The sequence below is a fragment of the Rhinoderma darwinii genome, chromosome 3, assembly GCF_050947455.1.
Source record: "Rhinoderma darwinii isolate aRhiDar2 chromosome 3, aRhiDar2.hap1, whole genome shotgun sequence".
Classification (NCBI taxonomy): Eukaryota; Metazoa; Chordata; class Amphibia; order Anura; family Rhinodermatidae; genus Rhinoderma; species Rhinoderma darwinii.
In genome coordinates this window covers 5,196,002-5,211,865 of record NC_134689.1, presented here as the reverse complement: position 1 = coordinate 5,211,865, position 15,864 = coordinate 5,196,002, and the positions used below count along the sequence as shown (strand labels likewise).

The window sequence follows — 15,864 nt, the reverse complement described above, 5'->3', positions numbered from 1 at the left end:
GTGTATATACAGATGATACATGAGAAGTAGTACTGTGCAGTGTATATACAGATGATACATGAGAAGTAGTACTGTGCAGTGTATATATACAGATGATACATGAGAAGTAGTACTGTGCTGTGTATATACAGATGATACATGAGAAGTAGTACTGTGCAGTGTATATACAGATGATACATGAGAAGTAGTACTGTGCAGTGTATATACAGATGATACATGAGAAGTAGTACTGTGCAGTGTATATACAGATGATACATGAGAAGTAGTACTGTGCAGTGTATATACAGATGATACATGAGAAGTAGTACTGTACAGTGTATATACAGATGATAGATGAGAAGTAGTACTGTGCAGTGTATATACAGATGATACATGGGAAGTAGTACTATGCTGTGTATATACAGATGATACATGGGAAGTAGTACTGTGCAGTGTATATACAGATGATGCATGAGAAGTAGTACTGTGCAGTGTATATACAGATGATGCATGAGAAGTAGTACAGTGCAGTGTATATATACAGATGATACATGGGAAGTAGTACTGTGCAGTGTATATACAGATGATACATGAGAAGTAGTACTGTGCAGTGTATATACAGATGATACATGAGAAATAGTACTGTGCAGTGTATATACAGATGATACATGAGAAGTAGTACTGTGCAGTGTATATACAGATGATACATGAGAAGTAGTACTGTGCAGTGTATATACAGATGATACATGAGAAGTAGTACTGTGCATTGTATATACAGATGATACATGAGAAGTAGTACTGTGCAGTGTATATACAGATGATACATGAGAAGTAGTACTGTGCAGTGTATATACAGATGATACATGAGAAGTAGTACTGTGCAGTGTATATACAGATGATAGATGAGAAGTAGTACTGTGCAGTGTATATACAGATGATACATGGGAAGTAGTACTGTGCTGTGTATATACAGATGATACATGGGAAGTAGTACTGTGCAGTGTATATACAGATGATACATGGGAAGTAGTACTGTGCTGTGTATATACAGATGATACATGAGAAGTAGTACTGTGCAGTGTATATACAGATGATACATGAGAAGTAGTACTGTGCAGTGTGTATACAGATGATACATGAGAAGTAGTACTGTGCAGTGTATATACAGATGATGCATGAGAAGTAGTACTGTGCAGTGTATATACAGATGATACATGAGAAGTAGTACTGTGCAGTGTATATACAGATGGTACATGAGAAGTAGTACTGTGCAGTGTATATACAGATGATGCATGAGAAGTAGTACTGTGCAGTGTATATACAGATGATACATGAGAAGTAGTACTGTGCAGTGTATATACAGATGATACATGAGAAGTAGTACTGTGCAGTGTATATACAGATGATACATGAGAAGTAGTACTGTGCTGTGTATATACAGATGATACATGGGAAGTAGTACTGTGCAGTGTATATACAGATGATACATGGGAAGTAGTACTGTGCTGTGTATATACAGATGATACATGAGAAGTAGTACTGTGCAGTGTGTATACAGATGATACATGAGAAGTAGTACTGTGCAGTGTGTATACAGATGATACATGAGAAGTAGTACTGTGCAGTGTATATACAGATGATACATGAGAAGTAGTACTGTGCAGTGTATATACAGATGATGCATGAGAAGTAGTACTGTGCAGTGTGTATACAGATGATACATGAGAAGTAGTTCTGTGCAGTGTGTATACAGATGATGCATGAGAAGTAGTACTGTGCAGTGTATATACAGATGATACATGAGAAGTAGTACTGTGCTGGTACCCGCGGAGCTGACTCTCTACAGCCGGTGTATTGGGGGAGGGCTCAGCGCAGCCTCCTCCTTCCCGTTATGTAACACCGCGGTGAGTGAGCGGCTCTGGCCCGGCCTCCTCCTCCCCCGCTGCTGGCAGCTTCGTCTCCGCCGTCAGTGTGTCCGGGTCCGGAATGATGATGGAGAATCTCCTGGAGAACCCGGTCCGAGCTGTGCTCTATCTGCGGGAACTGACCAGCATCGTGCAGAACCAGCAGAGCCTCATCCACACCCAGCGGCAGCGCATCGACGAGCTGGAGCGGAGGCTGGACCAGCTGGGCACAGAGAACCGGAGCCTCCGGGACCTGCATCAGGCAGCGCAGCAGCAGCAGAGCCCCAACCCGGCGCCGCAGCAGATCCCCAGCGCTCCCGGGAGCCCAGCGCACGTCCAGCCGCAAACCCCAGCGCATCAGCATCCGCCGCCCGCCCCGCACAGCGAGCCCGAGCCGGAGCCCGGTCACAGCGCTGCCCCCCGGAGCTCCCCGCAGATCCACCCGCACAAGCCCGCGACTCTGTGCAAGGCCATTCTGGGGAGGAAAACCGAGTGAGTACCGAGCCCTGTCGGGATCCATCCATCTTTATATGTCCGTTGCCCTCTGTAGGGTCCGTGGATCTGGTTGCCCTCTGTAGGGTCCGTGGATCTAGTTGCCCTCTGTAGGGTCCGTGGATCTAGTTGCCCTCTGTAGGGTCCGTGGATCTGGTTGCCCTCTGTAGGGTCCGTGGATCTAGTTGCCCTCTGTAGGGTCTGTGGATCTAGTTGCCCTCTGTAGGGTCCGTGGATCTAGTTGCCCTCTGTAGGGTCCGTGGATCTGGTTGCCCTCTGTAGGGTCCGTGGATCTGGTTGCCCTCTGTAGGGTCCGTGGATCTGGTTGCCCTCTGTAGGGTCCGTGGATCTGGTTGCCCTCTGTAGGGTCCGTGGATCTGGTTGCCCTCTGTAGGGTCCGTGGATCTGGTTGCCCTCTGTAGGGTCCGTGGATCTGGTTGCCCTCTGTAGGGTCCGTGGATCTGGTTGCCCTTTGTAGGGTCCGTGGATCTGGTTGCCCTCTGTAGGGTCCGTGGATCTGGTTGCCCTCTGTAGGGTTCGTGGATCTGGTTGCCCTCTGTAGGGTCCGTGGATCTGGTTGCCCTCTGTAGGGTCCGTGGATCTGGTTGCCCTCTGTAGGGTACGTGAATTTAGTTGCCCTCTGTAGGGTCCGTGGATTTAGTTGCCCCCCTGTAGGGTCTGTGGATTTAGTTGCCCCCCTGTAGGGTCTGTGGATTTAGTTGCCCCCCTGTAGGGTCTGTGGATTTAGTTGCCCCCCTGTAGGGTCTGTGGATTTAGTTGCCCCCCTGTAGGGTCTGTGGATTTAGTTGCCCCCCTGTAGGGTCTGTGGATTTAGTTGCCCCCTTGTAGGGTCCGTGGATTTAGTTGCCCCCTTGTAGGGTCCGTGAATTTAGTTGCCCCCTGTAGGGTCCCTGGATTTAGGTGCCCCCCCCTGTAGGGTCCGTGGATTTAGTTGCCCCCTGTAGGGTCCCTGGATTTAGTTGCCCCCCCCCCTGTAGGGTCCGTGTATTTCGTTGCCCTCTGTAGGGTCCGTGGATTTAGTTGCCCCCCTGTAGGTATTGTATTGTAGGTACGGCGGTGGGCGCCTCCTTCCCCCGGTCTGCCGTTTCCTTCTCTGATGTCCTGTATGTTGGGGTGACGTTACCGATCCATGTTCTGGTCTATAGGGTGTGTTGTGGTCGGTGCCGCCTTCCACGCCAGCCTCTGAATTACTCTATATCTGTAGGATAATCCTTTGTGTGGCAGTGGGCATCTTTTGGGCACACCATTTGTTGTGGCACTATACAAGTGCGTCTTGCATCCTGGGAGTTGTAGCTTTCCAGCTGAAGGAATCCTACAAATAGGAGCAGGTCAGGCGTTCTCTGCCTGTAAAGCTACAACCCCCATCGTACACAATATGCTCCGTGTTCTAGTACCACAAGAGATGGCGTGCCCATAAAATGCCGAGGTGTCTTCATACAGGGGGTAACGACGTTTCTGAGATGTAGGAGCGACTCCTGGGTGTCGTTACCTGCAGCGTAGCATTAACCCTTCTTTCCCTATAGATTACATGGGAATATAATCCCGGTCTATGATTGGGGGTTCATGGCCCCCCCGGGGGTGGTATAATTTATAGGGAGGTCAGGGGGCACATCATTGCTGGGGGTGATCTATGGAGATGATCGGGGTCAGGATCTCTGGTGCCGGCTGTAGCCCAACCCCCACTATAGCAGTGGAATAATCTCCCCTTGAGGGACAGTGGTCCCTATAGTCTCTCCCCTCCCCCGTATATATAATGCGCCCCCCTCGTATATCATCTCTGCGCGGTCTAATAATGTCTTTATTACTTCATCTCCTCTGGTCCCTGAGCGGACTGTTTGGTCGTCTCTGCACCAGGATCACAGAAAGATGATGGGGGGGGGGTGCAGCTCTACATGCGGAGAATCTGGATGTGAGGATTGTGGGAAATGGCGTGGAGGAGCGTGCGGGTATCAGAGGTCACGGTATATGGGGTAGGACACAGTATGGGGGGGCTGGGTATATGGGGTAGGACACAGTATGGGGGGGCTGGGTATATGGGGTAGGACACAGTATGGGGGGGATGGGTATATGGGGTAGGACACATTATGGGGGGCTGGGTATATGGGGTAGGACACATTATGGGGGGCTGGGTATATGGGGTAGGACACATTATGGGGGGCTGGGTATATGGGGTAGGACACAGTATGGGGGGGATGGGTATATGGGGTAGGACACATTATGGGGGGCTGGGTATATGGGGTAGGACACATTATGGGGGGCTGGGTATATGGGGTAGGACACAGTATGGGGGGGGCTGGGTATATGGGGTAGGACATAGTATGGGGGGGCTGGGTATATGGGGTAGGACACAGTATGGGGGGGCTGGGTATATGGGGTAGGACACAGTATGGGGGGGCTGGGTATATGGGGTAGGACACAGTATGGGGGGGCTGGGTATATGGGGTAGGACACAGTATGTGGGGCTGGGTATATGGGGTAGGACACAGTATGTGGGGCTGGGTATATGGGGTAGGACACAGTATGGGGGGCTGGGTATATGGGGTAGGACACAGTATGGGGGGGCTGGGTCTATGGGGTAGGACACAGTATGGGGGGCTGGGTATATGGGGTAGGACACAGTATGGGGGGGCTGGGTATATGGGGCAGGATACAGTATGGGGGGGGGCTGGGTATATGGGGCAGGATACAGTATGGGGGGGGCTGGGTATATGGGGCAGGATACAGTATGGGGGGGGCTGGGTATATGGGGTAGGACACAGTATGGGGGGGCTGGGTATATGGGGCAGGATACAGTATGGGGGGGCTGGGTATATGGGGCAGGATACAGTATGGGGGGGGGCTGGGTATATGGGGCAGGATACTGTATGGGGGGGGGGCTGGGTATATGGGGAAGGACATAGTATGGGGGGGCTGGGTATATGGGGTAGGACACAGTATGGGGGGCTGGGTATATGGGGTAGGACATAGTATGGGGGGGCTGGGTATATGGGGTAGGACACAGTATGGGGGGGATGGGTATATGGGGTAGGACACATTATGGGGGGCTGGGTATATGGGGTAGGACACAGTATGGGGGGGCTGGGTATATGGGGTAGGACACATTATGGGGGGCTGGGTATATGGGGTAGGACACAGTATGGGGGGGCTGGGTATATGGGGTAGGACATAGTATGGGGGGCTGGGTATATGGGGTAGGACACAGTATGGGGGGGATGGGTATATGGGGTAGGACACATTATGGGGGGCTGGGTATATGGGGTAGGACACAGTATGGGGGGGCTGGGTATATGGGGTAGGACATAGTATGGGGGGGCTGGGTATATGGGGCAGGATACAGTATGGGGGGGCTGGGTATATGGGGCAGGATACAGTATGGGGGGGGGCTGGGTATATGGGGTAGGACACAGTATGGGGGGGCTGGGTATATGGGGCAGGATACAGTATGGGGGGGGGCTGGGTATATGGGGCAGGATACAGTATGGGGGGGGGGCTGGGTATATGGGGCAGGATACAGTATGGGGGGGCTGGGTATATGGGGCAGGATACAGTATGGGGGGGGCTGGGTATATGGGGTAGGACACAGTATGGGGGGGCTGGGTATATGGGGTAGGACACAGTATGGGGAGTCAGGGCATGGGGGGGCTGGTTATACGGTGCTATGTAATATAAGTCCATAATGAAGGGGGGGGGGTATTTTTCAAAAATGTTTGGCCTCCCTGTCAGTCCTCCTCTCCTTGGCGTGAAGTGGCTGATAACAGGGGACAATAGATACTATTTACCTGCACTACAAATTTAGATAAGATATATTTTAGTCCGTGGTCCCGTCGGTCCTGTTGACTGAGGAGCGCGCTGTGTGTCCTGGTTTTCTGGGATCTGTGTCGTGGAGATGACAGGAAGCCGACCGTGAGATTGAGGGGGACATATAACCTGCGGCTGACCCCCGGAGACGTGCTGGCGGCAGCTATAATGAGGGTGTCATGTGGTTGGGGGGACATAGTTCTAGCACAGTGCATGACCTGGGGCTGCGACCCTGACCCCATGTGGAGGGTGAGGGTGCAGCCATGTGGCGGGTGAGGGGGGCAGCCATGTGGCAGGTGAGTGGGCAGCCATGTGGAGGGTGAGGGGGGCAGCCATGTGGCGGGTGAGGGGGGCAGCCATGTGGCGGGTGAGGGGGGCAGCCATGTGGCGGGTGAGGGGTGCAGCCATGTGGCGGGTGAGGGGTGCAGCCATGTGGAGGGTGAGGGGTGCAGCCATGTGGAGGGCGAGGGGGGCAGCCATGAGGAGGGCGAGGGGGGCAGCCATGTGGCGGGTGAGGGGGGCAGCCATGTGGCGGGTGAGGGGTGCAGCCATGTGGCGGGTGAGGGGTGCAGCCATGTGGAGGGCGAGGGGTGCAGCCATGTGGAGGGCGAGGGGGGCAGCCATGTGGCGGGTGAGGGGGGCAGCCATGTGGCGGGTGAGGGGGGCAGCCATGTGGCGGGTGAGGGGGGCAGCCATGTGGCGGGTGAGGGGGGCAGCCATGTGGAGGGTGAGGGGTGCAGCCATGTGGAGGGTGAGGGGTGCAGCCATGTGGAGGGTGAGGGGTGCAGCCATGTGGAGGGTGAGGGGTGCAGCCATGTGGAGGGTGAGGGGGGCAGCCATGTGGAGGGTGCAGGGGCACTGAATAGATGAGTCCGATGTATTTCGTTTGCATTGTCTCCCGTGGCGCTATTCCCAGGCTCGGATTTGCACTCATCAGTCATAAGTAGTGGGATACCCTATGCAAACAAATCGTCACCATTGTCAAGATCTCTGCTTGCTTTAGTTACATCACAGTTTACATTTTGGTTCTGCTCACAGAGCTCCTGGGTTTGTTACAATGTATCAGTCTCAGCAGTAGCACAAATCCCTGCTGTTCTGGCTGTCCCAACCCTGATACATGATAGCAGACTCTCAGCTTTGTGAGCCGGAGGATGTCCTGCGTCTTATATCCAAGTCCTCTACAAGTTTATGGTATAACCCAAAATATGGGAGACCTGAAGTTTTTGAAGTTTGTAAATGTGTCGTCAGGAAGTTGCGGTTGGATCCATTTTTACGTCCGGTTGTTTGGTTTCATGACGTCATCACAGACCGATTCTTCTTCAGTGGGGGGGCGGGGGGGGGGGGGCCGTGTCAATGGGTTTTGTCGACTGTCCCCCCGAAGCCTGGAGACACATTATCTGCTACAACCGGCCTGTTCAGAAGAGTTGGACTGGGGATCGAGTCCCACAAATAGGAGTCTGGGGTGGCTGGTGGGGAGTTCTTGTAGAATAACCCAAATCTTGTTCCTCAATAAACCGGCTCAGATATTCAGCCAGAGTTACGATGGATTTGATGGTCTCGGCTGCTGGAAGTTCTGCGACTATAAATTTCTCGTTGTGCATTTTGTAAATCTCGGACTGTCCCACCACCATGTGACACTGGAGAAGAACTGGTTCTATGTGTCTTTAGTAACGTAAAAACTGCGCTGACATGTATACAGGTCTATACTGTCCAGAAAGAGAGCAATTCATTCAAGTTTGGGATGCTTAACTGTGGTTTTATAGTCAGTTAGTGCTGAACTACTACTACAATACTGCCCCCTATATACAAGAATATAACTACTATAATACTGCCCCCTATATACAAGAATATAACTACTATAATACTGCCCCCTATATACAAGAATATAACTACTATAATACTGCCCCCTATATACAAGAATATAACTACTATAATACTGCCCCCTATATACAAGAATATAACTACTATAATACTGCCCCCTATATACAAGAATATAACTACTATAATACTGCCCCCTATATACAAGAATGTAACTACTATAATACTGCCCCCTATATACAAGAATATAACTACTACAATACTGCCCCCTATATACAAGAATATAACTACTATAATACTGCCCCCTATATACAAGAATATAACTACTACAATACTGCCCCCTATATACAAGAATATAACTACTATAATACTGCCCCCTATATACAAGAATATAACTACTATAATACTGCCCCCTATATACAAGAATATAACTACTACAATACTGCCCCCTATATACAAGAATATAACTACTATAATACTGCCCCCTATATACAAGAATATAACTACTATAATACTGCCTCTATATACAAGAATATAACTACTATAATACTGTCCCCTATATACAAGAATATAACTACTATAATACTGCCCCTATATACAAGAATATAACTACTATAATACTGCCCCCTATATACAAGAATATAACTACTACAATACTGCCCCCTATATACAAGAATATAACTACTATAATACTGCCCCCTATATACAAGAATATAACTACTATAATACTGCCCCTATATACAAGAATGTAACTACTATAATACTGCCCCTATATACAAGAATATATCTACTATAATACTGCTCCTATATACAAGAATATAACTACTATAATACTGCCCCTATATACAAGAATATAACTACTATAATACTGCCCCCTATATACAAGAATATAACTACTATAATACTGCTCCTATATACAAGAATATAACTACTATAATACTGCCCCCTATATACAAGAATATAACTACTATAATACTGCTCCTATATACAAGAATATAACTACTATAATACTGCCCCTATATACAAGAATATAACTACTATAATACTGCCTCTATATACAAGAATATAACTACTATAATACTGCCCCTATATACAAGAATATAACTACTATAATACTGCCTCTATATACAAGAATATAACTACTATAATACTGCCCCTATATATAAGAATATAACTACTATAATACTGCCCCCTATATACAATATAACTACTATAATACTGCCCCTATATACAAGAATATAACTACTATAATACTGCCCCTATATACAAGAATATATCTACTATAATACTGCTCCTATATACAAGAATATAATTACTATAATACTGCTCCTATATACAAGAATATAACTACTATAATACTGCCCCTATATACAAGAATATAACTACTATAATACTGCTCATATATACAAGACTATAACTACTATAATACTGCCTCCTATATACAGGAATATAACCACTATAATACTGCCCCCTATATACAGGAATATAACTACTATAATACTGCTCCTATATACAAGAATATAACTACTATAATACTGCTCCTATATACAAGAATATAATTACTATAATACTGCTCCTATATACAAGAATATAACTACTATAATACTGCCCCCTATATACAAGAATATAATTACTATAATACTGCTCCCTATATACAAGAATATAACTACTATAATACTGATCCTATATACAAGAATATAACTACTATAATACTGCCCCCTATATACAAGAATATAACTACTATAATACTGCCCCCTATATACAAGAATATAACTACTATAATACTGCCCCTATATACAAGAATATAACTACTATAATACTGCTCCTATATACAAGAATATAACTACTATAATACTGCCCCTATATACAAGAATATAACTACTATAATACTGCCTCCTATATACAAGAATATAACTACTATAATACTGCCCCTATATACAAGAATATAACTACTATAATACTGCCTCCTATATACAAGAATATAACTACTATAATACTGCCCCTATATACAAGAATATAACTACTATAATACTGCTCCTATATACAAGAATATAACTACTATAATACTGCCCCTATATACAAGAATATAACTACTATAATACTGCCCCTATATACAAGAATATAACTACTATAATACTGCCCCTATATACAAGAATATAACTACTATAATACTGCTCATATATACAAGACTATAACTACTATATTACTGCCCCCTATATACAAGAATATAACTACTATAAGGGCATGACCACACGTGGCGGATTTCCTCCGCAACTGTCCGCATCAATGCCGCACAGAATCTGCGTTGCAGATTCTGCTGCGGATCTGCACAAAATGTGCAGTAAATTGATGCGGATTAGCTGCTGCGGACTGCGGGAAAAGTGCTTCCCTTCTCCCTATTCAGTGCAGGATAGAGAGAAGGGACAGAACTTTCCCTAGTGAAAGTAAACGATTTTCATACTTACCGGCCGTTGTCTTGGTGACGCGTCCCTCTTTCGGCATCCAGCCCGACCTCCCTGGATGACGCGGCAGTCCATGTGACCGCTGCAGCCTGTGCTTGGCCTGTGATTGGCTGCAGCCGTCACTTAGACTGAAACGTCATCCTGGGAGGCCGGACTGGAGACAGAAGCAGGGAGTTCTCGGTAAGTATGAACTTATATTTTTTTGACAGGTTGCTCTATATTGTGATCGGTAGTCACTGTCCCGGGTGCAGAAACAGTTACTGCCGATCGCTTAACTCTTTCAGCACCCTGGACAGTGACTATTTACAGACGTCTCCTAGCAACGCTCCCGTCATTACGGGAGCCCCATTGACTTCCTCAGTCTGGCTGTAGACCTAGAAATACATAGGTCCAGCCAGAATGAAGAAATGTCAAGTTAAAAAAGCAAAACGGATCCGCAGCACACATAACATGTGCATGACAGCTGCGGACTTCATTGCGGAAATTAGAATCTCCATTGAAGTCAATGGAGAAATTCCGCCATGAGTCCGCCACTGCTCCGCAACAGACAGAGCATGCTGCGGACACCAAATTCCGCTCCGCAGCCTATGCTCCGCAGCGGAATTTTACGCATCGTCTAAACGAACACTGCTAAATTAAAGTGAAAGTCAATGGAGAAACGGCTCCGCTGCGGATTAACGCTGCGGAGTGTCCGCAGCGGAATTTAAGTGAAATTCCGCCACGTGTGAACCCAGCCTAATACTGCCCCCTATATACAAGAATATAACTACTATAATACTGCCCCCTATAAACAAGAATATAACTACTATAATACTGCCCCCTATATACAAGAATATAACTACTATAATACTGCCCCTATATACAAGAATATAACTACTATAATACTGCTCCCCTATATACAAGAATATAACTACTATAATACTGATCCTATATACAAGAATATAACTACTATAATACTGTTCCTATATACAAGAATATAACTACTATAATACTGATCCTATATACAAGAATATAACTACTATAATACTGCCCCTATATACAAGAATATAACTACTATAATACTGATCCTATATACAAGAATATAACTACTATAATACCGCCCCCTATGTACAAGAATATAACTACTAGAATACTGCTCCCTATATACAAGAATATAACTACTATAATACTGCCCCTATATGCAAGAATATAACTACTATAATACTGCCTCCTATATACAAGAATATATCTACTATAATACTGTTCCTATATACAAGAATATAACTACTATAATACTGATCCTATATACAAGAATATAACTACTATAATACTGCCCCTATATACAAGAATATAACTACTATAATACTGCTCCCCTATATACAAGAATATAACTACTATAATACTGTTCCTATATACAAGAATATAACTACTATAATACTGTTCCTATATACAAGAATATAACTACTATAATACTGATCCTATATACAAGAATATAACTACTATAATACTGCCTCTATATACAAGAATATAACTACTATAATACTGATCCTATATACAAGAATATAACTACTATAATACTCCCCCTATATGCAAGAATATATCTACTATAATACTGTCCCCTATATACAAGAATATATCTACTATAATACTGTCCCCTATATACAAGAATATAACTACTATAATACTGCCTCCTATATACAAGAATATAACTACTATAATACTGCTCCTATATACAATAATATAACTACTATAATACTGCCCCCTATATACAAGAATATAACTACTATAATACTGCCCCTATATACAAGAATATAACTACTATAATACTGCCCATATATACAAGAATATAACTACTATAATACTGCCCATATATACAAGAATATAACTACTACAATACTGCCCCCTATATACAAGAATATAACTACTATAATACTGCTCCTATATACAAGAATATAACTACTATAATACTACCCCCTATATACAAGAATATAACTACTATAATACTGCTCCCTATATACAAGAATATAACTACTATAATACTGCCCCCTATATACAAGAATATAACTACTATAATACTGTCCCTATATACAAGAATATAACTACTATAATACTGCCCCCTATATCCAAGAATATAACTACTATAATACTGTCCCTATATACAAGAATATAACTACTATAATACTGCCCCCTATATCCAAGAATATAACTACTATAATACTGCCCCCTATATACAAGAATATAACTACTATAATACTGTCCCTATATACAAGAATATAACTACTATAATACTGCCCCCTATATCCAAGAATATAACTACTATAATACTGCCCCCTATATACAAGAATATAACTACTATAATACTGCTCCTATATACAAGAATATAACTACTATAATACTGCTCCTATATACAAGAATATAACTACTATAATACTGCTACCCTATATACAAGAATATAACTACTATAATACTGCCTCCTATATACAAGAATATAACTACTATAATACTGCCCCTATATACAAGAATATAACTACTATAATACTGCCCCTATATACAAGAATATATCTACTATAATACTGCCCCCTATATACAAGAATATAACTACTATAATACTGCCCCTATATACAAGAATATAATTACTATAATACTGCTCCTATATACAAGAATATAACTACTATAATACTGCCCCCTATATACAAGAATATAACTACTATAATACTGCCTCTTATATACAAGAATATAACTACTATAATACTGCCCCTATATACAAGAATATAACTACTATAATACTGCCCCTATATACAAGAATATAATGACTATAATACTGCCTCCTATATACAAGAATATAACTACTATAATACTGCCCCTATATACAAGAATATAACTACTATAATACTGCCCCTATATACAAGAATATAACTACTATAATACTGCCTCCTATATACAAGAATATAACTACTATAATACTGCCTCCTATATACAAGAATATAACTACTATAATACTGTCCCCTATATACAAGAATATAACTACTATAATACTGCCACCTATATACAAGAATATAACTACTATAATACTGCCTCCTATATACAAGAATATAACTACTATAATACTGCCCCTATATACAAGAATATAACTACTATAATACTGCCCCTATATACAAGAATATATCTACTATAATACTGCCCCCTATATACAAGAATATAACTACTATAATACTGCCCCTATATACAAGAATATAATTACTATAATACTGCTCCTATATACAAGAATATAACTACTATAATACTGCCCCCTATATACAAGAATATAACTACTATAATACTGCCTCTTATATACAAGAATATAACTACTATAATACTGCCCCTATATACAAGAATATAACTACTATAATACTGCCCCTATATACAAGAATATAATGACTATAATACTGCCTCCTATATACAAGAATATAACTACTATAATACTGCTCCTATATACAAGAATATAACTACTATAATACTGCTCCTATATACAAGAATATAACTACTATAATACTGCCCCTATATACAAGAATATAACTACTATAATACTGCCCCTATATACAAGAATATAACTACTATAATACTGCCTCCTATATACAAGAATATAACTACTATAATACTGCCTCCTATATACAAGAATATAACTACTATAATACTGCCTCATGTATACAAGAATATAACTACTATAATACTGCCGCCTATATACAAGAATATAACTACTATAATACTGCCGCCTATATACAAGAATATAACTACTATAATACTGCCCCCTATGTACAAGAATATAACTACTATAATACTGCTCCTATATACAAGAATATAACTACTATAATACTGCCTCATGTATACAAGAATATAACTACTATAATACTGAAATGAACATAAATAAGATTGGAGCTGTGTGAAGGACGGGTATAAACTGCTTCGAGTGAGAGGAGGATTGGGTGCGGGGGGCACAGACCTCTTCATGTTCTCATTTCCGGGTAACTTTTCTGCCTCCTGCTGAGTGAGGGGTTTGATCTTTGTTCCCCTCGGTGTTTCTGGAGAATGTGGGTAAGGGGAGAAGTGTAATGTCCGCCCCCTCCCTGTCTCTCCGGGGGAATTAATAGCTTCAGAGATTCATAAAATGCGCCGTCTTCCCACACTGCGGAGGAGCACACAACATACGGAAGGCACATTCGTTGGTGGATGCTGAGATTTGTAGTCCCTAAACTGTGGCATTGTAGAATAAACAGATGTGCCGGCCACAAAGGGACTGCGGTTGCATTTCTTATACTTTCCATGGAACGCAATCTATTGCTCCCTGTTGTCAACCATCTGAGGCTGAGGAAAGGCTGAATGCGGAGTTCTTCAAAGAGAGTAAAGGCCCCTGAAAAGGCCATTTTGCATTGTGCAGTCTCCACCACAAGGGGCAGTGTAATAGCGCCTAATTCCTTGCAAATTCATCTTTGTACCATGAACCTTCCCCCACTTTGGGGACTGATACCAGGGAAGGAAACTTGGCAACCCCCAAGAGTGACACTTTCCTTTCATGCGGAATTCTCTTCCCACCACAACATTTGCAGCGACATCGACCAATAAGGGCACGGCCAGACGTGGCGGAATTGCTGTGGAATTCTCCAGCGGCCGTTTTTTACATTTGTCTCAATACATTTTTAGGCAAGTTAGTTCAGACGTTGCAGAAAACTCAGCTGCGGACCATAGGCTGCGGTGCGGAATTTTCCCTCCGCAGCATGCACTGTCTGTTGCGGAGAAGCGGAATTTCACTGCGGATTTCAGCCTTTGCAATGCAAAAACTGAAATCTGTGTCAAGTCCGCGGTGTTTTCTGCAACGTCTGAACTACCTGTCAAATATGCAAATGTTGCTGCAGATTCGTTGCGTAATTGCCCCAAATCTGCACCAACATTTGCAGCGGAAAAATTCTGCCACGTCTGGCCGTGCCCTAAAAATAAGTCCAAAAATAAATCTTGACCTTCCTGTGTACGCCAACGGCCGGTGCACATTATCCTAGATATTACCCAATCAGACTCTGTAGGAGCCGGGAATCGGCCGTGCAGGCTCGTGTTAAAATTCTCAGTGCCTGCAGCTGCTTCAGATCTGTCCTTGGTGCTGAAAGGCTTTGTTTATAGTAGTGGGAGTGTGAAGAAGCAGTGCTGTGCGCTTGGGGAGGGGCCCCCCTCCCAGAAGACCCCCCCCCCCTCCCAGAAGACCCCTGATATTCAGCTTAGAACCTGCTCCTACTATCAGACTTTTCTCCTGTGGCTGTTTCCCTCCCAGTAATACATGCTGGATGTGAATTCTGTTTGTCCAGGATGCTGCTGACTCGTGTATCTGCACAGCTTCATCCTTGTACTTCTTTCTCCTTTACAGCCCACAAGGGATTTATTTTCCC

The 15,864-nt window shown here is 43.9% G+C and overlaps 1 protein-coding gene across 6 annotated transcripts in view; it reads left to right on the top strand.

The window, feature by feature from the left end:
• The first annotated feature begins 1,867 nt into the window (after nt 1-1,867).
• Nucleotides 1,868-15,864, top strand: part of IQSEC3 (IQ motif and Sec7 domain ArfGEF 3) — a 110,353-nt gene continuing 96,356 nt past the window's right edge. For all 6 annotated transcript variants that reach the window (XM_075855729.1, XM_075855730.1, XM_075855732.1 and 3 more), the window contains exon 1: nt 1,868-2,375. In XM_075855729.1, the coding sequence (XP_075711844.1) occupies nt 1,966-2,375 (410 nt within the window). In that variant the 5' untranslated portion in view covers nt 1,868-1,965. The remainder of the gene's footprint in view (nt 2,376-15,864) is intronic.